Below are 25849 nucleotides of genomic sequence, written 5' to 3'. Positions count from 1 at the left end.
GATTTAATAAGGTGCAAACTCATGGGGGAGGTTCTAACTGCAGCTTTGTCCTCGAGGAAGTCTGGGGTTTACTGGGGCAATGATCCCTCTCTAAGGATGCGCAACATTCATGGAACGATGGCAAAGATTCTCACTGCCAGGGGAGTCCTGACAGAGGCAAAGCCCCTGAGTGAGTTGAAGAAAACTATGGAGAGACCATATACTGGCTGGATGCAGTGGCTCATGCCTATAATCCCAGCACTTTAGGAGGCCGAGGTGGGCAGATCACTTAAAGTCAGGAGTTCAAGATTAGCCTGGCCAACATGGTGAAACCCCATCTCTAATAAAAATTCAAAAATTAGCCAGACGTGGTGGCATGCACCTATAATCCCAGCTGCTCAGGAGGCTGAGGCAGGAGCATCACTTGAACCCGGGAGGTGGAGGTTGCAGTGAGCTGAGATGGCACCACTACATTCCAGCCAGGGGGACACAGTGAGACTCTGTCTCAAAAAAAAAAAAAAAAAAAAGACAGACCACATACCGTTCATTGGTTATGTTTTTCGAAACACAAAAAACTTAATAGCTTAGTTGAAGCCTCATGGTGCTTTAAAGCACGGCATGGGCAAACAATTTCTAATCAGTTCCCGCAGCCCCTTTCACAGCAGCCACCTGAGCCAGGCCACACAGACCCTGAGGTCTGCCATCATGGGGGACACTGCTCCCCTGGCAAGAGGAAAACTAATAAAGCAATCAAAGTCAAGACAAAGGAAGAGCATGTTTCAAGTCAATGAAAAAAAACCTGTCAGGCTAAAGGCCCTGGGAGCCTCCTTCCCAGGAAGAACTGCAAAACAATTAATTCTGAAAACCAGTTCATTTGTAAGACGATGACCTTAAACATCCCCTAATTAGAGCTATGGTAAGTTGGTCTACTTTAAAATTAATTTTTAAAACAAACCCTATAGTTCCACTTTCTGTGGCAGAGCCATGATCTAAAATTAGCAGCTAATAAAGTCCTTCTCTCAATGACTTGTGGGGTGGTGGAGAGCCCCGTGTAAACATTCAAGGAGACGGGCGGGAGCCGTGCTGTCAAGGGCAGCGACTCGCATGGCCTACCCGGCACAGGTAGGCACGGGCATACACGGACACCAGCGGGTCTCCGATCCCTCTGATCATGCATGTCAACCGAGGCAGGCACTCTGAAATTCCCCTGCAAGAGACAAAAAGAGGCCAGCATTACACTTGACGAGAGAACTCGCTGTTCTTTTATTTTAAAATAAAGATAAAATGAAAACTTCCTAAATTTGGGGGCAGGAGAAAAAATCAAGTTTCAGTAACAAACCAAGGTCAGAGTTTCAGTTTTCTAAGGCAATGTAACAACAGTCTTTCTCTTCTCATACAATTCATTCACTGAATGATTTCTTTCCTCTTTATAATTTGCTCAGTGCTGGAAGCTAACCACATTTTTCCCCCACTCAAGGTCACATTTATTTCACTAATTTTAACAGTTTTTGTCTCCAATTATTTTCCATCGACTGGGCAGCCCTTGATCTTCTCTCCACATCTATTTCGTTTGCCACAGATATACTGTCCTGTATCCTGTCCCTTCCTTGAATCTCAGGCTGGCATCTGGCATCCCCACCACCACCAATATGAATTATGATTTATTACTCCTGCAACATGTCTTCCCTCTGCGTAAGGCCTTATCCTCCTCCAACTGGTGAGGCAAAATAACTGTTTCTTCAGAACCCGTATTATCCCCCAAATGACTCCAGGCATCCCTAGATCCAAATCCAACACATTTGAGATAAATTCTAAATCCAATCAGAAGAGCTATCTGTGGAGCACCATCAATCAGTCACTCCCTGGCTTCAAGGAATTTATTATCCAGCTATCTAACATGACTCAGCATTGCACCTGCCCTGCAGAAGGCAGCTCTGGGTCCCCCATGTCCTGTAACTACTCTCAAAACACTGAGATAAATTAGAGTAGCATGGGCCTAAGCCACTAAGGGCAAAGGCTTCTGATTCTGATGTCATCAATTTCATCATCATCATCATCATCAACAACAGCAGTAGCCAACACTGATCACAGGCCCACTGTGTGCCAGGTATGATTCTCATTGTTGCAAGTGTGACCCAAAGGACCCCTGAGACCTCTTCTTGAGGGCCATGTTCCCAGGAGAGGGAGCCTGAGGTTCTGGGGCTCTAAATAATTTGCTCAAGACCATACATCTAGTATCGGTAAAGCCAAGATTCAAATCCAGTTGAGCTGATCTTCCATGACCAACTCAATCAACTTCTTCAGGTTTGAGCTTTCTTCGCCCTAATATGGGCATGAAGATGGTTTCTCTACTTCACTAAGTTTCATTTGGATTCAATGAGAAAATGCACAGAAGTTGCTTAACATACACTAAGTACTCAGTGAATAATGCCTACTATCACATTGCCATTACTGTGTGTGTACACACGGGACATTTTCAGAAATGTTATGGTCCTAGATATTACAGAAGAGCCTTACGTTTTGGAGAGGAATTTGTTACATTTCAGGATGGATGCTTCCACGTAACTACAAAAACATCCTGTTAAGGAAGACATTTTCCAGAAGGTCTATTCTCTATGGAGAAAAGACTAAACAATCCATGAACAGAAGAAGGCAGGTCTTAGGACATGGGGACCACAATGGACCTCAACAATCCAGAGAACCAAGGGAGCTTATGGTTTCTACATATGGTTTCCAAAGTTTCATACTTATTTAAAATAAATTGCGGAAAATGTTACATGTTGACTCACAGTTGCATGATGAAATATAAACTGGGTTTTGAGTATTTCTAATCAAGGCTTTATGGGGAAAGAATGAACTTCAGATAACTAAGATGCAACTTATGTGTAAGTCGAACTCTCTGTTCTTCAGTACTGGCATTTGCCCTGCAAAGCTTGATCCTTTCTTTCAAGCTCTTGGAATCAGAGAAAACACAAATATAAAGCATTTTAACTGAGAGAATTAATGTGGGAATGTTCCTCAAGGAAACAAAAGCCTGACACACGGCATCATATTCAAAGTAAAAGACAATACGCAGAACACACTGGCTCACGTCTGTAACCCCGGCACTTTGGGAGGCCCAGGCGGGTGGATCATGAGGTCAGGAGTTCGAGACCAGCCTGACCAACATGGAGAAACCCTGTCTCCACTAAATGCACAAAATTAGCTGGCATGGTGGTGCATGCCTGTAATCCCAGCTACTTGAGAGGCTGAGGCAGGAGGATCACTTGAACCCAGGAGGCAGAGGATGCAGTGAGCTGAGATCGCCCCATGCACTCCAGCCTGAGCAACGAGAGCAAAACCTTATCTCAGAAAAAAAAAAAAAAAAGTAAAAGAAAACTGTTTGGAGAGAGGAAGAGTCCAAGGGCTTCTACAAGGTGGCTTGCCCTGTATTTTCAGGTTGGAACTGTAATGGGATCAAATTTTCAACGAGAATGTCAGGACATCCCATCACATGGCTTCTATTAACAGTACAACTCTTTGGCCTATCTTCAAAATCATCAGACAATAAAAAAAGGATACAATCTCGGAATGAGTTCCCTGATGGAAGCAATCTTGAAAAACCAATTTAGGCATGTTTCCTTGGCCGTGTCATTTGCATTCTCTGGAGAGAAGTGATCTGTAATACAAAAATAAGACTCGTCAGCCCTCCTAAATCTCAGGATCTTTTATAGCTGCTATGAGTCGCAGGATGGGAACACATTATCCTGGAGCAGAAAAGGGTGTGAGGTACTCAGCCTGTGTGTTTCCTTCCAAATATCATTATTAGGAAGCAATTGATGATAACAATAGTTTACACAAACATGGGCTTTCTAAGTGCCAAGTGCTGTTCACAGTGCTTTACAGACAGCTCACCCGATCCCATATAGCAACCTCTGAGGTATGTACTTTTATTATCTTCTTTTATAGATGCAGAGACCAAGGCACAGAGGAATGTAGTGACTCACCCAAGGCACACAGCAAGCAAATCTCCGAGCTGGAATTCAACCCAGGCAGTCTGGCCCTGCAGCCTACATTGTTAGCCACTGCCTCTAATACAATCCAGAGGTTCTTGGTTACCCACCAGTAACTAAGACAACATTGCTGAGAATTCCAGATGCCTCAGGGGCCTGAGACTGCAACATGAAACATGATCTAAGCTTTCGCTCTACACATCACTTGGGTCAGAGGAAGGTAAAGCAAGGCCCCTGAGGTGAGAAATCAGCCAGAATTATGTTGCCAGCTCAAGACTGGCTCCAAGAGACACATCACCTTGTGGTGAAACTGACAGTTTACTTCATTAGCTATTCTCTTCCTCTTTAATTAAAGAACGTGCAGTTTTTCTGCAGGGCACAGGGCTATCCCTGCAGCTAAGTGTGGTCCGGTGGGTCAAGTTCTAGTCCCAGGATATATAAATAGAAGGGCAACTTCTGAGAAGTATCTTTAAGGGAAGGGGCCTGCCTTCCCTCACTCCTTCTTCCTGCACACTGACTGGAATGCAGACATGACAGCTGGAACCTCTGCAGCCATATTGAATCATGAGAGCAACAAGACACAAGTGAGGATCCTTGGTACCAGGGGCTAGCTGCCCCATCAGCCCTGACCCTCATTACTGTTATTTCGAGTTTTCTGGAACTGATACCCAACCCTGATTTTGACATACATATTTTTAAACAGCAGAAATTTATTTCTCACAGTTCTGGACTTGACATAATCTTAAGGAATGAAAGAGAATATGAAGAAATGAAAGAAAAAAACAAAACATCAACATCATGAAGGCCACGTTAAACTCTCATATGGAAATGATTTCTTCTAAATGATTTTGGCAAAGATCCCACCACTGGGTGTTTGATACTTTTAGATTAATTCAAAAAGAGAGAAGCTGGCCAGGCACAGTGGTTCACACCTATAGTTCCAGCTACTTGGAAGGCTGAGGTGGGAGGATCAATTGAGCCCAGGAGTTTGAGGCTATGATCGAGCCACCGCACTCCAGCCTAGGCAGAGTGGGACAGAGTGAGACAGAGTAAGAAAGAGCAAGACCTTGTCTCAAAAAAATAAATGAATAAATAAAAAGTAGAAGTTAATTACTTTAGAATATAGCAAATGATTCTAAGCTTGTTGGCTCTCATCCTGTTTTGCAATGAGTCATTTTCATCCCTGATTCTGTCACTTGTTGGTATCTTACGGTGATCAAAATTTGTATAGAATCAGCAAAAAAGACAAACTTCTAGGTACTTCACTAGCAGAGAACAGTCACTAATCACAACTGCAGATATTTTGAAATTGCAATCTCCTCAATCTATTTTTGGATGTCTGGCATGCTTCATTCACTTGAGAACTATTTGCTTACCATTTTCAAAAGGATGGGAAATGACCATTTTCCCCTTTCTGGCCTGAATCTGTACACATGAAGTAACTTTTTTCCTACTTTCAAGAGATCCAGACAGAAGAAGATAGCAGTTATTCTTAAATTCATTTGTCAATCTTCTCTTTGGGGAAAGGGAGGAGCAGTGTTAATTTCCCTTCCTATGACTGAATTTTGTGGCTTAAAATCCAAAAGCAAAAATAGGTCTCTGAGATCACCTACAAAACCTCTCACTCTATAGCTGCAGGAGCCGAGGTTCAGCAAAGGCTAAAACAAACAGTGGTTCAGGTTGCCTGAAAGAGTTGGAAATCAGGCTAAAGGCGGGTTGCCCTGCATACATACATTGACTGCAAGCTATATGACAATCTGCATACACCAAAACAGAATCTTTAGGCTTTCCTGCCAGCTCAAGAGATAATTTAGGAAAAGGATTATGTTATGCAGGACTTTAAGATCTTATAGCAAACTAAATATTATATTCCTTTACTTCATGTGCCCAACACAGATGCTTTAAGGCCCAACTAAAGGTGATGCTCTAGGCTTTGGGGAGACAACAGTGCACACGGTAGATGGGAGACAAATGATAAACAGGAAAAAAAAAATAAGCAAGCAAACAAGTAATATAACATCTAACAGCAGTCAGTACTATTAAAGATATTAAACTAGGTACTGGAATAAAGAGTGACTTGAGTGAGATTTAGGGGAGGAGGCTCATTAGATGCAGTGGTCAGAGAAGGCTCCCACAGAAGCGGCATTTGAGCTGAGCCCTGAATTAGGAAAGGGAGTCAGCCATGCCTAGATATGGGAGAAATGTATTTCAGGTAGAGAAAACAGCAAGTGCAAGGCCCTGAGGTAGGTATAACCTCACTATGGTCAAAGAACAAAAAGCAAGCTAATTTGCTGAGGAGAATGGGGTGTGGCCAGCATCAGAAGCCAGTTCATGCAGGGCTGAAGCCTTGGTGAGGAGTTTAAGAGTTTTTCTAAACATAACAGGAACCCCCTGAAGGGTTCTGAGCACAGGAGTGGCATGACATGACACAGTTTATACTTTGGCACCTGGGTTGCTATGTGGGGAATCCTTCAAAATCTGGAAATTAATTCAGAAGACACGTCAATATAACCAAGAACAGAGGTTCTCTTTCTAGCACCCACTTATTTTTCTTTTACGGTGCTTTTTTTCAAACCTGAACTTCTGTGGATATTTTAAGAGGAGGCAGGAGACCAATGAGTCTAGTTCTTTCATTTATTTGCCAAGTCTCTACCCTAGCAGCAAGAGGTCTCTTTACATAACAGTGTTATAGGGATTGGCACCATCTGAGTTAGCATGTGCTGGAAAGGCCAGGTCAGTTAAGGCCACTGCTTATCCCCATGTGGCCCACAACAGCCACAGGGCAAGACTGAAGATGGGAATGCCGAGAAGATGATATGGGAACCATAATACAATAAACCCAAATGATTTCTCCCAACCTGGAAATAAAATGATTTGACGTCAGAGTCCCTGGCCTCTTTACACATATGCTGGATTAAGAACTGTTGAGAGAAAATGACCGCATCTAGTAGTGTGTGCTTTTCATGCACCCAAAAGATACTGTGTCTTTCTCAACTCAGAAGAGCTATACCTTAGTTAAAACTCCTGAAGGCAAAGGGCTCAAGTATGAAATTCACCCAAGAGAACTTGATTCAAATGGAAAGAATGAGTACAGATGCCACCAAATTTCTCTTCACACATAATCTCTTCAGGCAGAATTCTGCACAGTAGATTTCCAAAGCTTTCATGATAATTATACTTAAGAATCATTCCTCAGATCACCAACAAACTTTGAAAAAAATAATCTACTGCTTTTTTCAGATTCTTGGAACGGGAGTGAACACAAACAGATGAAGATTTACAAACAATGATATCATTTAAAGAAAAAAACAACCATGATTTTCTTTGCTCAAGGTCAAAAATAGTTATTTAGAAAGGAAAGAATTTTGGTGATAAAAGTGTTATAATTAACATATCTAAACAAGGACTGACCTGTTGTTTTGAACTTTTTAGTTTAGGCAGGGAGTTAATTATTAGTAATTTTTCCTTAATTGGCCCTAAAGTGTTGTTTGTATAGTCACTGACGACTGGGAGAAGGAAGATTATATTGCAGTAGAGACAAACTCAAATGCCTCTGGGGGTCAGGCAGATAAATATGAAAATTTTAAAGAGGCTGGGTATACAACAATACGAAGAATTAGAGCCTGTATCAAAAAAAAAATTTTTTTAAATGATGTTGTTGCCAAAAAATAAATAAATAAATACCTATTTTGGTTCAATCCCACCTGTTGGCTCAAGTTTACTGCCGATGATATAGCATGTTATATGCTGGCAAGTGTGAATTAATTGAATGGATTTGATTGGGTGTGGTGGCTCAAGCCTATAATCCCAGCACTTTGGGAGGCCAAGGCGGACAGATCACCTGAGGTCAGGAAGGAGTTCAAGACCAGCCTGGCCAACGTGGTGAAACCCCATCTCTACTAAAAATACAAAAATTAGCTGGGTACGGTGGCGTGTGCCTCTAATCCCAGCTTCTCAGGAGTCTGAAGCAGGAGAATCACTTAAATCCGGCAAGTGGAGGTTGCAGTGAGCCAAGATCGTGCCACTGCACTACAGCCTGGGCAACAGAGCGGGACTCCGTCGCAAGAAAAAACATAATAATAATTTTTTAAAAAATGGATGCAGATTTCTCAAATCCTCAAGCTGGCAGAGAAGGACTTTCCTTTCTACTTGGGCTGGCCTCTGCCTGCCTTTCCCGGATCACTGCCTCCAACCCTGGGATGCCCAGAACATGGGAGGAACTGCTGAAAAAAACATGATCACAGGTGTGACACAGTGGCATGGAGGGTCCCAAAGAAAAACCATGTGAGCCACATTAAAAAGGTAAAATAAAACTGGGGAAATTAATTTTAATCACGTACTTCAGCCCGATTCATCCAGAATACCATTTCAACACGTAATCAACATAAACACTATTAGTGAGCCACTTTACCATCTTTTACTTGTACCGAGTCTTTGAAATTCAATGTCTTTTTTATTACTTACAGCGCATCTCAATTTGGACTGGCCATATCTCAAGTGCTCAAGAGCCACATGTGGCCGGTGGCTGCTGTATTGGACAATGTAGGTGCAGCGCTAAGAGCAAGGCTCTCACTAGCTGGTGGCAGAGCCCTGGGAAAGACTCTTCCATACTGGGTCTGCCCATCTATGATAAAACAAGATGGCTCCTAAAAGCATTTTGAGAACTAAAGGCCTGTAGAGTTCTGTCTCTTTCTTTCTGACAAACACGCACATTAAACAGTATTAAAAAGACAGATAGGTAGGCCAAGCATAGTGGCTCATACCTATAATCCCAGCACTTTGGGAGGCTGAGGTGGGATGATCGCTTGCACCCAGGAGTTTGAGAGCAGCTTAGGCAACATAGGCAGACCCCGTGTCTACAAAGATGAAAAAATAATCCCAGCATTTTGGGAGGCTGAGGCAGGCGAGTCATGAGGTCAAAAGATCAAGACCATCCTGGCCAACATGGCGAAACCTTGTCTCTACTAAAAATACAAAAATTAGCCGGGCATGGTGGCACATGCCTGTAGTCCCAGTTCCTCAGGAGGCTGAGGTAGGAGAATTGCTTGAACACAGGAGGAAGAGGTTGCAGTGAGCCAAGATTATGCCATTGCACTCCAGCCTGGTGACAGAGCGAGACTCGGTCTTCGAAAAAAAAAAAAAAAAAATTAAATTAAAAAAAAAAAAGGGCTAGGCATGGCGGCTTATACCTACATTCCCTGTACTTTGAGAGGCCAAGGCAGACCAATTACTTGAAGTCAGGAGTTTGAGACCAGCCTGGTTAACATGGTAAAACCCCCATCTTTACTAAAAATACAAAAATTAGCAGGGCATAGTGGTAGGCGCCCGTAGTCCCAGCTACTAAGGAGGCTGATGCTTGAATCCGGCAGGCAGAGGTTGCAACGTAGAGATCACACCACTGAACTCCAGCCTGGGTGACAGAGCAAGACTCTGTCACAAAAAAAAAAAAAAAAACAAACCCATAAAGGTAGACTGATCAACAGATGGACAGAGAAGAAGCAGAGGGAGAAGGAAAAGGAGAGGGTGGGAGAGGAGGAGGGAGAAGAAAAGAAAAAGGAAGGAGAAGGGGAGGGAGGGAGGAATAAAGGAAGGAAGGAAGAATATAGGTCACGCTATAGGTTACTGCCACAAACACTTTCTATTCACCTCCTAGGGAGTCCCACTACAGGAGGAGAGGGACGTGGAGCCGCAATGGAGCAAGCTGGTTGCTCTGGCTTTGACAGATGAGAACGTTTCCTCATAGCAGTGCTTGGAAGTTAAGAAGATAAAGGGAAAGGACGATGCAGCTCAGAGTCCTGCATTGCCAGACACATCGTTCTTACAATTTATATGACAGAAGAAACTCATCATCCACTTGTCCCATTATAACCTCCCAGGAATTTAAAATGGATTGACTGTCAATTTAATGCAAAATCACTTGGGTATAGACTGTGAATTCAAAGCATCAATTACTATTGATCTATTTGACACTGTTCATTCATATACCTATGTCATTCATATACATAAAGTTGTTTTTTTTTTCCCCCAAGCGGTTTGCTTCTTAGGAGAGAAAGATACATAGGAAAAAGATTAAAGTCAAGCAGCAGGGGGAAATAAGCTGGTGTGAAAGTTCAACTGAATCTAACTGTAATGCCTTTTCATTCTTGCAGATTCAAATTACTTGCCTGGGTTCCCAGACAGGTCATTTAGAAACCTTCTAATGTTTTTAGAAGACTGAGATGACTAGAAATCTTCAAAGGCGTTTCTTTTACTTTAACACACCCAAAATTAAAAACTTGATCAAGCCAAAATGAATCCTAACTCAATAAAAAACTTTCTAGTCCTGACTCCAGGGCAGAATGACACCCCAGGAACAGCTGTGACATTACCTGGTAAGACACTGCGGTTATCCACACACATGGAGAAGATGCGCTCGTACACAAGCTTTCCTGGGAGGAAAAGGACAGATGGTGTTAGTATCACACTCTTTAGGGAGCAAACACTAAATAAATGTTTGTTAATTAGGGGCCCAAAAGTATCATCGCCCAGACAGGCTTTAACTTGTGATGGTATGCTGCCACCTGGTGGGACAGATTTTAACCCACGTTTCTTTTGTTTTTGTTTTTAGTTTTTCAAGTAGATTTTTACTTTCTTTGAAAGGCAGGAAAGTGATGGTTTTGCCCTTTGGTGTCTAAACGAGCCTCAGGTATCTCCAGTACCCAGACTATGGTCCGCATTCTATGCTAGGCCAGAGGCGAAAATGGGCAGCCCGTGGGCCGAGTCCAGCCTGTGACCAGTTGTGTGTGGCCACACCACAACAGCCCACAAAGTGCTGTAACATTTTTTGAATTGGTTACCAACAAGAAAAAACTGGGAGAGGCCAGGCATAGTGACTCACACCTGTGATCCTACCACTTTGGGAGGCTGCTGAGGCAGCAGGACTGCTTGAGCCCAGGAATTCAAGAGCAGCCTGGGCAACACTGTAAGACCAGGTATGTACAAAAAAATTTAAAAATTAGCTAGGCATGGCAGTGTACACCTGTAGTTTCAGCTACTTGGGAGGCTGAGGTGGGAGGATTGCTTGAGCCCAGGAGTTCAAGGCTGCAGTGAGCCATGATCGCTCACTGGCCTCCAACCTGGGTGAGAGAACAAGACCCTGTCTCAAAAAATAAAACAAACTCTGTAATCTGGGAGAACCCACGTGCGTATTTCCTCCTTCTTCACATAAAATATGCCAAAACTATGGCCATATCTCTATAGGGTAACACACAGCTAGAGCAAGTTAGTAGCTGTCCCACCCAGTTTGCCACAGTCTCCACCACCCCCCACTGTATCTCATCATCAGTGTGCTTTTACTCTTTTATGTGACATGCCTGGTGCCCAGAACCATCAGAATTTGAAATTCAACTAGAATGCAAGCTCCACAAGGGCAGAGATTTGTGCTTGTTTTGTTCACTGACATATTCTCAGTACTGATCAGTTTCTGGCACACAGTGGGTACTCAGTATTTGTTGGATGGATGAACATACTTGAGGTTTTGCAGGTCACAGGTCACTTTCTTGATGACTCATCTTGGCCACTGTAGCACAGAAGTGGCCACAGACAATGCGCAAACAAATGGATGTGGCTGTGTTCCAGTAAAACTTTTTACACAAACAGGTGCACAGCCTAAACTCCTAAACTGGTAGCGCAAGTTTTATTTATTCTGTGCATGTGTTTTGGAAAATGTTATCGATATGCCAGGTAAAAACTATAGTTCTTACTCATTTTCTAAGCTCTCCTAAGTCACCTTCAATGTGAAAATATTTCCTTTTTTTTTTCTCATAACCCCATTATTCAGGGCAGTAAAGAACAACACTCCTTGTCCATACATGGAAACAGAGACAGGAAAATACAAGGATCATTTCAGGTCAAAGAACGTGGGATCAAATGATATCAAGAGAAGAAACAATGTTAGGATTAAGTGAAGGAAGCCAGCCAAGTGAAGACGTACCACCCAGGTGCTTCTCCTAGTGTGGACCACCTACCTACATACCTACCTACGCACATTCATTCATTCATTCATTTAGACAGGCTCTCACTCTGTCACCAGGCTGCAATGCAGTGGCGTGATCAGAGCTCACTACAGCCTCCACCTCCTGGGCTCAAGCAATCCCCCCATCTCAGCCTCCTATGTAGCTGGGACTAGAGGCATACGCTAGCATGCTTGGCTAATTATTTTTTTGTAGAGATGGGATTTCCCTATGTTTCCAGCCCAGGCTTGTTTTGAACTCCTGGGCTCAAGTGATCTGCTTGCTTTAGCCTCCCAAAGTGCTGGGATTATAAGTGTGGGCCACCATGCCTGGCCTTGGACCAGCTACATTAAAATTGCCTGAAGGCACTTGCTGAAAATGCAGATTCCCACCTTATAGCTACTGGAAAAGAATACTTCATAGCCAGGCATGGTAGTGCACACCTGTAGTCCCAGCCACCTGAGAGGCAGAGATAGAAGCTATGATTGTGGGCTGGGTGTGGTGGCTCATGCCTATAATACCAGCACTTTGGGAGGCCAAGGCAGGTGTATCATGAGGTCAAGAGATCAAGACCATCCTGGCCAACATGGGTGAAACTCCGTCTCTATTAAAAATACAAACATTAGCTGGGGGTGGTGGCGTGCACCTGTAGTCCCAGCTGCTCAGGAGGCTGAGGCAGGAGAATCACCCAGGAGGCGGAGGTTGCAGTGAGCCGAGACAGTGCCACTGCACTCCAGCCTGGCTACAGAGCAACAGAGCAAGACTACATTAAAAAAAAAAAAAAAAAAAGCAGCAGCAGCTATGATTGTACCAATGCATCCCAGCCAGCCTGGGGCAATAGAGTAAAACACTGCCTCCTAAAAAGAAAAAGAATAGTTTGGAGGATGAGGACTAGGAATATGGATTTTGAATAACCTGCGAGGAATTCCTTACACACATTAAAGTGTGAGAACCAGTAATTTAGGCAGACACCAGTGGGTCTTTGAGCTAAAACTTGCCTTGCCTCTGGAATCTACAGAAACAGCAACAAGCCTCCCCTTGCAACAAGAAACAGCAACAAGCCTCTTCCCTCTGAGCCAGTGCTTCTCAAACTGGGCTGCGGACTCCAAGCACCTGGGACTCTTGAAAATATGTGGATGTTTGTGTCCATCCTCAGAGGTCCTCATATGAATGGTATGGATGCAGCTGGGACTTTGGGGGTGTTTGGAAAGCTCCCCAGGTGATTTCAATGCGCAGCCAAGTATGAGAAGCACTGCTCCAAACCACTGGCTCCATTTAGAAGCCCCTGGAAGGCCTCAAGAGAACAAGCCCCAGTTCTCCAAGCCACCTGCCTTTTTCCTCCTGGCAGAATGCACTTTCCTTACCAGGGGCTATGGGTTCCCTACAGCAGCCACACCTCATGCAGAGAGAGGCCTCCCCTGTGATAACCCCAGAACGCTGGCATTAGGGATGCATGCAGTGTTACCTCGGACCACCACACAGCAAACCACATTAGGCAGCTGCGTAACTGCCCACCTCCCATGGTGCACAGAATGAATCTAGCACAAAACATCTTTATTGCTACACAAAAGTTGTCATAAAACTGTTTTTTTAAAAAATTGTATTTTATCTTCATATTCTTTTTTACTTTATTTTTTTTTTTAGAGACAGAGTTTTGCTCTGTCGCCCAGGCTGGAGTGCAGAGGTGCAATCACAGCTCACTGCAGCCTCAACTTCCTGGGCTCAGGGGATCCTCCCACCTCTACCTCCCGAGTAGCTGGGACCAAAGGCACGCACCACCATGCCTGGCTAACTTTTAAATTTTTTATAGAGACAAGGTCTCATCATGTTGCTCAGGCTGGTCTCAAACTCCTGGGCTCAAGCAATCCTTCTGCCCTGGCTTCCCAAAGTGCTGGGATTATAGATATGAGTCACCATTTGGGGCCTCACTGTCATATCTTAGGAAGCCTTTAACTACAAAATTATTTTTGACTGAAAAAAAGCTACTTGTCTATTGTTAAGCTAGTAGACAACTATTCTGAGAAATAACACTTGATCCTAGATTTATTTCCTATCTTGATTTGCTTTCTTATATATCAAAGACACTAAAATAGATAAATAGTAACAGTGGTAACAGCTAGCATTTTCTGAGCACCTACTCTGTCTAAGCACTATTCAAAGTTGTTTACTCTAATCCTGACAGCAAACTCTTACAAGAGAAGAGGCATTACACTTCCTATGAATCCTCTCATTTAATCCTCCCCAGAAACTCTTGGAGGCAGGGTCTATGATAGCCCCATTCTACAGGTGGAGAAACTGAGGCTCAAGTTCACACAACCCTGAAAGGAAAGGAGCAGGAATTGAAGCCAGAAGCTCACCTCTGTGCCCAATGCCTCTAGTGAAATCCCAGCTGAAGCCAGGCACACATCTTCACACTGTACATGCCAGTCTCTGGATGCTGGGGCCCTAGCCTGCGTTCCTGGCACAGCAAGATGCTCTGACCCTCTTGTCAATGATGCCAACAACCACGAAACACCTGTCCCTGTACTGTCATGCATCTTCTTTTAGAGCAGAGTAATGATCATGTGCAGAAAAACGGAGCTCGGGACTCCACATTTCCATCAAGCAAGACAGGATTTCACTCCTTTTTTTACAAAATGAACGCTCATTAGCCCCAAACCTTAACAAAGAGTCTTTGAGCGCCTGTCCATGCAGGCAGCCTGCACAGCCCTGAGGAATATTATTCACAAGAAAACAACAGCACCCTGGGAACACCATTCTGAAGTGGAGAGGAAGGACGAAGACCCTCGGAAGTGCTGAAAGCAGCTACTTTGTGTGAATGTTTGGTTTTGAATAGGTGAAACATTCCCGTGGGTCAAAATTCAAAAACGGCTGCAGAAGGCACTGAGTGCAGTTTCTCTCCTGGCCCATCCCATCCACCTCACTGCCCTGTACACCCTCTGAGAGAAACCACTTCTATCAGTTTCTTGGGTATCCTTCTAATCTCTCCTCAGAGAAACACAAGTGAATATGAACATGTATTCTGATTTTTACTCTTTTTTTCTTTTTGAGACAGGGTCTCAATTTAGCTAGGGTGAAGTGGTATGATCACAGCTCATTGCAGTCTCAAACTTCTGGGCTCAAGGAATCTGCCTGCCTCAGTCTCCTGAGTAGCTGGGACTATAGGCTCGTACCACCACATCCAGCTATTTTTCTGATTTTTTTGTAGTGATGGGGTCTTGCTATGTTGCCCAGGATGATCTTGAACTCCTGGCCTCAAGTGATGCTCCTGCCTCACCCTCCTTCCAAAGTACTGGGATTACAGGACTACAGGTATGAGCCACCATGCCCGGCCCTTTCCTTCTTTTTTCTCCGTTTTTTTTTGTTGTTGTTGTTGTTGTTGTTTTTTGAGACAGAGTCTTGCTTTATCATCCCGATTGGAGTGCAGTGGCTTGAACTCGGTTTACTGCAACCTCTGCCTCCCAGGTTCAAGTGATTCTCCCACCTTAACCTCCCGAATCGCTGGGATTACAGACGTGTACCACCTCACCTGGCTAATTTTTTTTATTTTTAGTAGAGACAGGGTTTTGCCATGTTACGAATTGGTCTTAAATTCCTGAGCTCAAAGTGATCTGCCCACCTTGGCCTCCCAAAGTGCTGGGATTACAGGTGTGAGCCACCATGCCCAGCCTTTTCTTCCCCTCATACATAAAAGGTGACACACTCCATAGCTGCCCTAAATCCTGACTCCTCCACTTAATAATACCTCCTCCAGAGATCTTTCCCTGTGGGTACACAAAGCCCATCCTCATTTCACAGAGCCACTAGCACTCCACTATACAGACACACCATAATTTATTTAGCAAGCTCCCTATTGGCCACTGGAGTTGCTTCTTATAGTTTGCTATTCCAAATGGGATAAGTTCCCAGAGGTAAAACTGTTGGGTTAAACATATACACATTTAGGCTGAGTACAGTGACTCACGCCCATAATCCCAGCACTTTGGGAGGCCAAGGTGGGAGTTTGGCTTGATTCCCAGAGTTTGAGACCAGCCTGAGCAACACAGTGAGATCCCATAGCTAGAAAAAAAAAAAAAAAATTAACTGGGCATGGTGGCATACATCTGTGGTCCCAGTTACTTGGGAGATGAGACAAAAGGATCTCAGGAGATCCAGGAAATCAGGCTGCAGTGAGCCATGATCACACCACTGCACTCTGGCCTGGGCAATTAAATGAGACCCTGCCTCAAAAAAAAAAAAAAAAAAAAAAAAGTATACGCATTCCCCCATGAGCAATGTATAAAAAGACATAAAGTAGGTGCTTTGACTGCAGAGAGCTAGCTGAGTCCCAGCTCTGCAGTTCACTTTGCCAGCGACCCTGGGCACGCTACTTTCCTTCCCCATGCCTCAGGTTCCTCATCTATAAAATGAGGATAACAACCCACCTCACAGAGCTGTTATGCAGACTGTGGGACTTAATATCTGCAAAGCACCTGAACAGTCTGCCAGAGGTCATCATCTGTTGAAGGTTTAGCACTGCTGTTCCCAACTCCCAGCCCAGCTACTTTCCAGGACACAAGGATGGCAGGCATCTGTACCACAGCCCGGCGAGTCCAGGACGGGGCTGGGGCGCTGCTGGCCAGAGCTCTTGCAAGGTGAGTAAGCTGACTGGGTCTGGTCAGCCTGGCAGGATAGAGCTAATCAGTGTCCCAGGGCTAATCTCGCTCAGAGAAGCTGACTCATATGAAAGAAACTTAGGAGAGGCTAGAAAGGGAATCAGAAGGCTAAGAGGTTAACTCACAGGAGAAATAGGGCTGTAGGGGAGCCAGACACAGCCCCCAGCCCCTCCCCACCAGTGAGTGCCTCACCCCCTAAAGGTAAGCCGTGTGCATGGACACGTCAAAGACCACTGGTGTATGATTTGACATCTATCCTGAGAATCTAAAGCCCTCACCCATCCTGGGTAGCTTCTCACCATCTCTACCACCTTCCTGGCGCCACGCCACCCCTGCCTTCTCACCGGAAGTGCAGCCACTGTCCTGGGGCTCCACCCCGACCCGACAGTCTAGTATCAACACAGAGCCTGTTAAATTCCACATGGGATCACCTCCTTCCTCTGCTCAACGCCCTCTGGTGGCCCCTCCTGCCCTCAGAGTCAGAGTCAAAGCCCAAGTCCTTCCAGTGGCCCCAAAGGCCACAGCGATCTCTGGCCATGTCAGCTTCTGCCCCTCTCCCTGGCTCGTCCCACTGCCTCCCTCTTGGCCTCCTTGGTTCTCAGGCCAGCCTGGTATGCTCCCAATGCTCCCACCCCAGGATCTCTGCACAAGCCATTCCTTGGCCTCTTCTGCCCCTGGCCTCTGCCCCACAGACTCACATGGCTCACCTCTCACGGCCTTCAAGCACCTGCTCAGGTAACCTCTCAGGGCGGCCTCCTCTGAGCATCTTACTTAAAACTGCACCCTCACCGCCTTACCTAATCCCCTCCATTCCTCTTCATCCCCTGACCCGACTGTTTGGTTTTCTCCATAGCATGAATCATTGTCTAACATATAATTGGGTTGATGTAATTGTTCTGTAAATTCTCTTTTATGGAAACATTAGCACCATAAAGGCAAGAATTTTTCCTTTTTTTGAGACGAAATATCAGCTCAGTGGCCCAGGCTGGAGTATAGTGGCGTAATCTTGGCTCACTGCAACCTCTACCTCCTGGGTTAAAGTGATTCTCCTGCCTCAGCTTCCCTATTAGCTGGATTACAGGTGCACACCACCACACCTGGCTGATTTTTATATTTTTAGTACAGATGGGGTTTCGCTAGGTTAGCCAGTCTGGTCTCGAACTAATGACCTCAAATGATACACCTGCCTCAGCCTCCCAAAGTGCTAGGATTACAGGCGTGAACCACCGTGCCCGGCCAAAGCAAGGATTTTTGTCCCTTCCATTTGCTGACACCTCCCTTGTGGCCTACAGAGAACATGACACCACCACTCTGGGCCATCTGAACCCATCAGGGCCCATCTGTCAGCTGGGACATCTCTTATTTTTGTCCAGGTAGCATCCACTCCCTTTCTTCTCCTAGCTGCATCACTCTTTTTAGTTTTGGGGTGACCCAGGCCTAGATAATCAGTGCACTTCATCCCCCAGATACCACAGCTGGCTCAAGGACTGACATGTGATCCAAGCCAGGCCAATGAGATGGGATTCTAAAATTCCTGTGGGAATGCCTGAAGAAAGCAGCTCTTTCCATGCCCTGGGACCACTAGCAGTAAAGCCAGCAAAAGCTGAGGACACCTTGTGAAGCTCGAGAATGCACCCAACCCAAGGGCAAGGTCTTTTTTTGTTGTTGTTTTTTGAGATGGAGTCTGGTTCATCGCCTAGGCTGGAGTGCAGTGGCGTGTGTGGTTGGCTCACTGCAACCTCCACCTCCTGGGTTCAAGTGATTCTCCTGCCTCAGCCTCCCAAGTAGCTGGGACTACAAGTGCATGCCACAACGCCCAGCTAATCTTTGTATTTTTAGTAGTGAAGGGGTTTTACCATATTGGCCAGAATGGTCTTGAACTCCTGACTTGAGATGATCCACCCGCCTCAGCCTCCCAAAGAGTTGGGGTTACTTACTGATTGATTGATTGATTTTTGAGACAGAGTTTCTCTCTATTGCCAGGCTGGAGCACAGTGGCACAATCTCAGCTCATTGCAACCTCCACCTCCCAGGTTCAAGCAATTCTCCTGCCTCAACCTCCCGAGTAGCTGGGACTACAGGTACACGCCACCACGCCCAGCTAATTTTTGTATTTTTTTTTTTTTTGAGGAGAGACAGGTTTCACCATGTTGGCCAGGATGGTCTTGATCTCTTGACCTCGTGATCCGCCCACCTCGGCCTCCCAAAGTGCTGGGATTACAGGTGTGAGCCACCATGCTCAGCCAAGAGTTGGGGTTACAAGTGTGACTCACCATGCCGGGCCCAAGGGCAAGGTCTTAATGGCACTGTTTGGGTTCCTGGATCCAGATGCACCTCCTGGACTTTTCAGCATAAGCCAATAAATACCCCCTTTTCCAAGGCTAGTTAGCTTTCCTGTCACTTGTTTTAGCTAGCACACTTAGGTCTCCAGTCTCTTGGACAGGACTGGGATGCACAGAAATGAATGGGTTTCTCAGATTGACAGTTTGCTTTCTGACACATTATATCTTTCAATGGGTTACAGATAAGACTTGCTGGGTTGGGAGCCCACTGGTCTCTCCTTGATAAGACAGTGAATGTCTCTGTTCTGATATTCTACGTGTTCAGCTCCCAGAAGGCACCCTATTTCCTAGTTCTGGTGGGGTCCTCGCTGTGGGGCAAATCATACACAGCTTAGAGACCTGTGTGGTTTGAGCAACCTGCTAACGGCACAATGTTCTGGCTTAACTAACCACTGCCAAGCAGCAAAGGGCCCCCCCGATCCTCCAGGTTATTCTTTTTGGTCTATACCTTTCTACCTGGCTCCAAAAGATCACTCCACCTGTGAGGTGACACAAGAAGGCATCCAGATGGGAGAGGACTGTGGCTGGGATTAAAGTTTAACAAGGAGGCTGGGCACAGTGGCACATGCCTGTCATCCGAGCACTTGGGGAGGCTGAGGCAGGCAGATCACTTGAGGACAGGAGTTTGAGACCAGCCTGGTCAACATGGTGAAACCTTGTCTCTACTAAAAATACATAAATTAGCCAGGCGTGGTGGCGCACACCTGTAATCCCAGCTACTCGGGAGGCTGAGGCAGGAGAATCACTTGAACCCCGGAGGCGGAGGTTGCAGTGAGCCAGTATCATGCCACTGCACTCCAGCCTGAGCGACACAGACTTTGACTCCAAAAATTAAAAAAAAAAAAACAGTGAAGAAAGAGAAAAATGGACATGCTGGGAAGAGCTGTAGGAGGCTGAACCAAAGAACTGGGTGACTGGACATGGGCATGTGGGGGAAGATGCTCATATTCTCAGCTCAGGCAACTGGGTACATAGTGGTGCGATTCGCAGAGACAGAAACTCATTGGGAAAAGGGAAAGGGCTGGGAACAGATGCCAGATTCAGTTTCAGGTGCCCGGGAGATGGCAAGGGACCCATGCTGCTTAGTGGCCTCAGCCTGCCCTGCTTCACTAATTCACTTTACTAGTCTATCAAAAGATTAAGAAAAATAGGCCAGGCACAGTGGCTCATGCCTGTTATCCCAGCCCTTTGGGAGGCCAAGGCAGAAAGATCACTTGGGGCTAGGAGTCTGAAACCAGCCTGGGCAATATCGCCAGACTCTGTTTCTACCAAAAAAAAGAGCTGGGCATGGTGGCACAAGCCTATAGACCCAGCTACTCAGGAGGCTGAGGCAGGAAGATGGCTGAGGCCAGGAGTTCGAGACTGCAGTGTGACTGTGTCACTGCCCTCCAGTCTGGATGACAGAGCAAGACCCTGACTCAAAAAAAAAAAAAAAAAAAAAAAAAAGAAGAAAAAATCAACTTTTAGAATGTTTCAAAAATAGCACACTTATTAATGGGCATGGGGAGGATGGTTTGGTCTCTCTCTTGACTTACCTAGTAACTTAAACCACAGCAGAGCCTAATTTACAGAAACTCTACCACCCAGTTCTTGACAAAACAAACACATTTCCTAGATCTAAGATGCATATGACAGGTACTTACCAAATGTATCAAGTATGTCGGTGATAAGCACAAATTTGCTTGGGTAGAACTGAATAACACTGGTGTCTGAAAGAAGCTTTGAACACTAAAAAAAGAGAAAAGAAGGGAAAATTCACTCCGGCATGGCTCGTATGGGTAAGGACACTCCAGACCTGAAAAATTAATGGTTTCTATAAACATGCTGAGGTACTTACTGAGTGCCAAGGCCTGTGCTAGGCACTGAGCACCGAACAACAAGCTAAACCACTATGCTTCTGACAAAGGGAGCTGGACTCTGCTCACAACAGTCTCTTTTTTCCCTCCTCCTTTTTTTTTTTTTTTAGAGACAGGATCTCACTATGTTGCCCAGGCTGGCCTTAAACTCCCAACCTCAAGCAATCCTCCCACCTCAGCCTCCCAAAGTGCTGGGATTACAGGCATGAGCCACTGCACCCAGACCATAACATAGCCTCTTAAGGAAATACACTATCACCTTGTTCTAGGAAAGCCTTATCCAAAAGGATCCTGCTTGTATACTGAAGCAGGAAGCACTCAAAGCCACTGAGAGAATTGAATGACATGTCTCTCCCTCAGAGTCCTCGTCTGTGGCCCCATCTTTGCTCGACTGCTTTGCAGGCTGGCTTCTTCTGTTTATTTCAGGGTGATCAGGATCCTTAAACATTCTTTTCTGAGAAATTACCCCATAAGTAAATCCCCAAGGCTTCAAAAACTCACACTGATTATTTATACTCACTCCTAAACTCCCCCCTAAAAGGAACATAATAAGTTCAATGAATACATGTTACTCTGGAAATATGACCTTCAATGCTGAGAACATTTCAGCTTTGCAGGGAATTGCTGAATTCTACAATCTCATTCAGGCCAAAGGGTTGCAGCCATGTTCAGGACTCTTCGTTTAATTTTTTAAAATGTTATTATTATTTTATTAGTGATAAAGTCTTGCTCTGTTACTCAGACTGGAGTGCACTGGTGCAATCACAGCACACTGCAGCCATGAACTCCTGGGCCCACGCAATCCTCCCGCCTCAGTCTCCTGAGCAGCTGGAACTACAGGCATGTACCACCACGGCTGGCTAATTTTTTTTTTTTTTTTTTTTTTGTGTGTAGAGGCAGGTTCTCACTATGTTGCTCAGGCTGCTCTTGAACTCCTAACCTCAATAAATCGTCCCACGTTGGCCCCCCAGAGTGCTGGAAATACAGGTATGAGCCACTGCACCTGGCCAACGTGTTTGTAACTCTTTTTTGGGGGGGGGGGCACTCATCTGCTATTGAGTGTTCGGGACTCTTCCTCCCCCTCCCCAGATAGAGTCTCACTCTATTGCCCAGGCTGGAGTGCAATGGCACGATCTTGGCTGACTGCAACCTCCACCTCCCAGGTTCAAGTGATTCTCCTGCCTCAGCCTCCAAAGTAGCTGGGATTACAAGTACACATCACCACGCCCAGCTAATTTTTGTATTTTTAGTTGAGATGGGGTTTCACCATATTGGTCAGGCTGGTCTCAAACTCCTGACCTCGTGATCTGCCCGCCTCGGCCTCCCAAAGTTAGTCACTGCGCTCAGCCTCAGGACTCTTAATAGAAGACCAAAGTCACACAATGTGGCCCCAAACACCCTAGATTAAGTCATCTTTTATCATCAGAAACAGAAAAACTCTTTCTATTTTGAAGAACTAAATTTAATGCCATGCCCTGAAGTCTTTATAAATTCAAAAGTCAGCATAAGGAATTAAATAACTTTGCTACATTTCATCACCCCATGGTTGACTCTCATAAAAAAAAGTCACTTAAAAATAAAAAAAAGATGTTCAGACATTTAGAAAGGATTATTTAATAAGCAATTCCAACATGCAGAGAATAGCGAGAGTGTTCACCATGTCAAAAGATAGCTTGACACGTGTTTTCAGTTTGGTGCTGTTACCCAATATCTACATTGTTAGAGTCACCAAGCTTCTCCATAGCATTACACCCCTAAAAGTAAGAAACATCCTCTTACAGCCCAGATGTTATGGGGGGAGGTGGGGGGCAGGAATGTAAGCTGTAAAAACAATAGTGCTGACACCAAACGTGGCAATTGGATGTACGTAGAATTCCATTTCCTGATGCCTTACTTTGTGATTTTCGTATGCCCTTTGTGAGAGTTCCAACTTAAACAACTGCCCCATGAGATTTCAAGGCTGGAAAAAACTAACAACTCCAAATCTTAGAGACTGTTTACAATACACAGTTCTCGGTTCCTAGGGATGTGACATCTCTGAGTTCTACCCAGAGCTGGGGTTGCACGGTCTTTCAGAGATGAGTTACTGCCTACTGGTGAGGTGAGAGAGAGAGAATTTAAACAGAGGATTTCAAATTAAACACAGCTGGGGCTTCCCAAACATCTGTGCATTGATTTTCTCCCAAGCTGGTTTCATAGGACATATATTTTATAAAGGAAAACAGGAACAAGATCTTGTTTTTAATTCAAAGTTAAAGCTATAATGATCTTATGAATTGAAGGTACTTTTTAAATTACTGTTTTGAAGACGTCACAGTTTTTAAAGCTTTGGTGCCACTTCCTAAATTTGTCTAAGAATCAGGTACCCCAGGTATGTGTTAAAAATACAAATCCCAGCTGAGCATGGTGGCTCACGCCTGTAATCCCAGCACTTTGGAAAGCTGAGGCAGGAAGATCGCTTGACCCCAGGAGTTTGAGACCAGCCTCGGTTATGTGGTGAGACCTCAGTTTCTACAAAAAATACAAAAATTATCCTGGCATGATGGTATGTACCTGAAGCCCTAACTACTCAGGAGGCAGAGGTGGGAAAATCACTTGAGCAAACCAAGCAGAGGTTGCAGTGAACCAAGACCACCCCACTGTACTCCAGCATGTGAGACAGAGCAAGAACCTGTCTCAAAAAAAAAAAAGCTTAGAAAAAATTGAATAGCCAGAACAAATGCATACATTCAAAGATCCTGTGGCTGAGTAGGAAGGAAGGAAGTAGACCATTACAATCCAGAATACGTTTTAAAAATCCAAAAACTCAATACGAAAAATACAGATAACAAAATGGAAAAATGGGCAAACGAAATCAGCAAAGGGCATTTTACAAAAAAGGAAACCCCAACAGCCTCTAAGTGCATGAAAAGATGCTCATTTTATTAGTAATCGAGGAACTGCAAATTAAAACCACAAGAAAATATGACTAGAAAAATTAAAATAGAAAATCTACTCATACCAAATGGTGGTAGAACATTGAATAGCACAGACTCTCACATACCCACATGCTACTACAAGTGTATGTTGGCACCAGCTACTATGGAAACTAACTTAGCATTATCTGGAAAAGTTGAAGAGGTACAGCACAGTTCCACTCTTAGGTATAGGTTCTTATCTAGAAAAACGCTTTACATGGACATGACCAAGTACGACATCGCCCATAGAGTGAAAGAAGAAAAGAGCCAGATGCTCATCAACAGTTGGCAAAATTTATGCACCAGAAGATGATTTCAGACTCAATGCAATCCCTGTCTGAATCCCAGAAGGTTTTTTTTTTTTAATTTTGTAAAAATTGACAAGCTGATCCTAAAATTCATACAAAATGGAAAGAACCCAGAACAGTGAAAATAATTTTTAAAAAAAGGAATAAAGTTAAAAGACTTATATGACCCACGCTGGGCACGGTGGCTCATGCCTATAATCCCAGCACTTTAGGGGGCCGAAGTGGGTGGAACAGCCAAGGTGGCCAAGGTCAGGAGTTTGAATTGAGACCAGCCTGGGCAACATGGTAAAACCCCGTCTCTACTAAAAATATAAAAATCAGCCGGGCATGGTGGCGGGCGCCTGCAATCTCAAGCTACTCAGGAGGCTGGGGCAGGACAATTGCTTGAACCTGGGAAGTTAAGGTTTCAGTGAGCCGAGGTGAGATGGTACCACTGTACCCTCTAGCCTGGAAGACAGAGCAAGAACCTGTTTAAAAAAGACTATACTATCCAGTTTCAAACTTACTATAATGCCATAGAAATCAAGACAATGTGAAACTGGTCAGGCGCAGTGGCTCACACCTGTAATTCCAGCACTTCGGGAGGCTGAGGTGGGTGGATCACTTGAGGTTAGGAGTTTGAGACCAGCCTGGCCAACACGGTGAAACCCCATCTCTATTAAAATACAAAAAATAGCCGCATATGGTGGCACACATCTGTAATGCCAGCTACTGGGGAGGCTGAGGCAGGAGAATCACTTGAACCTGGGAGGCTGAGGTTGCAGTGAGCAGAGATCCTGGGAGGCTGAGGTTGCAGTGAGCAGAGATCGCGCCACTGCACTCCAGCCTGGGCGACAGAGTGAGACTGCCTCAAGAAAAAAAAAAAAAAAATAAAAAAAAAAGAGACAATGTAGAACTAGCATAAGGATTGACTTACGGATCAAGAGAATAACAGTGAGAAGCCAGAAATAAACCCTTACATTTATGTCAGTTGATTTTGTTTTTTAAGTAGTCTGAGTTTGCTGCCAGTAGTCAACTGATTTTTAACAAAAGTGCCAAGATCTCAGTAGGGAAAAAGATAGTTAACAGGGTTTGACTTTGTGTCTCCATCCAACTCTCATGTCGCCTTGTAATCCCCAGTGTGGGAGAAGAGGCCTCGTGGGAGATAACTGAACCATGGGGGAAGGCTTCCCCTTGCTATTCTCATGATACAGTTCTCATGAGATCTGGTTGTTTGAAAGCATGTGTTCTCTCCCAATTTTTTCTCTCTCTGTCTCTCTCTCTCTCTGTACCCGCTTCTCCTTCGCCTTCTGCCATGATTTAAAGTTTCCTGAGGCCTCCCCAGCCATGCTTCCTATACAGCCTGCAGAACTGAGTCAGTTATACTTCTTTTCTTCTTAAATCACCCATTCTCAGGTAGTTCTTTACAGTAATTCAAGAATGGACTAATACAATAGTCTTTTCAACAAATGTTGCTAAGACAACTGTAGCTCCACATGCAAAAAATAAAATACTTAGATCGTTACCTTATAGCACATATAAAAAGTAATTCAAAATGAACCACTGACCTAAATGTAAGTGCTAAAATTATAAAACTTCTAGAAGAAAACAAAGGGAAAAAAATCTTCATGACCTTGAGCTAGGCAAAGAGTTCTTAGATACAACTACAAAAGCATAAGCTAAAATGAGAAAGTTGATGAAGGAAGCTAAAACTGAAAACTTCTGGCTAGGTGCTGTGGCTCACGTCTGTAATCCTAGCACTCTGGGAGGCCAAGCTGGGCAGATCATTT

The 25849-nt window shown here is 44.6% G+C and overlaps 1 protein-coding gene across 3 annotated transcripts in view; it reads right to left on the bottom strand.

The window, feature by feature from the left end:
• Window positions 1-25849, bottom strand: part of VPS35L (VPS35 endosomal protein sorting factor like) — a 142933-nt gene that overhangs the window by 85688 nt on the left and 31396 nt on the right. For 2 of the 3 annotated variants that reach the window (XM_032242833.1, XM_032242832.1), the window contains exons 8-12: window positions 20603-20687; window positions 10340-10399; window positions 3541-3637; window positions 2497-2544; window positions 1093-1186 (exon numbers count right to left, since the gene is read on the bottom strand). In XM_032242833.1, the coding sequence (XP_032098724.1) occupies window positions 1093-1186; window positions 2497-2544; window positions 3541-3637; window positions 10340-10399; window positions 20603-20687 (384 nt within the window). Of the gene's footprint in view, window positions 1-1092; window positions 1187-2496; window positions 2545-3540; window positions 3638-10339; window positions 10400-20602; window positions 20688-25849 lie in introns of those variants that run through there. The other variant, XM_032242834.1, reaches the window with a different exon arrangement.

The sequence above is a fragment of the Sapajus apella genome, unplaced genomic scaffold (genome assembly GCF_009761245.1).
Source record: "Sapajus apella isolate SASKATOON/1434 unplaced genomic scaffold, GSC_monkey_1.0 scaffold51, whole genome shotgun sequence".
Classification (NCBI taxonomy): domain Eukaryota; kingdom Metazoa; phylum Chordata; class Mammalia; order Primates; family Cebidae; genus Sapajus; species Sapajus apella.
The sequence above is the reverse complement of the archived record's forward strand: the minus strand, read 5'-3'. Positions and strand labels throughout refer to the sequence as shown.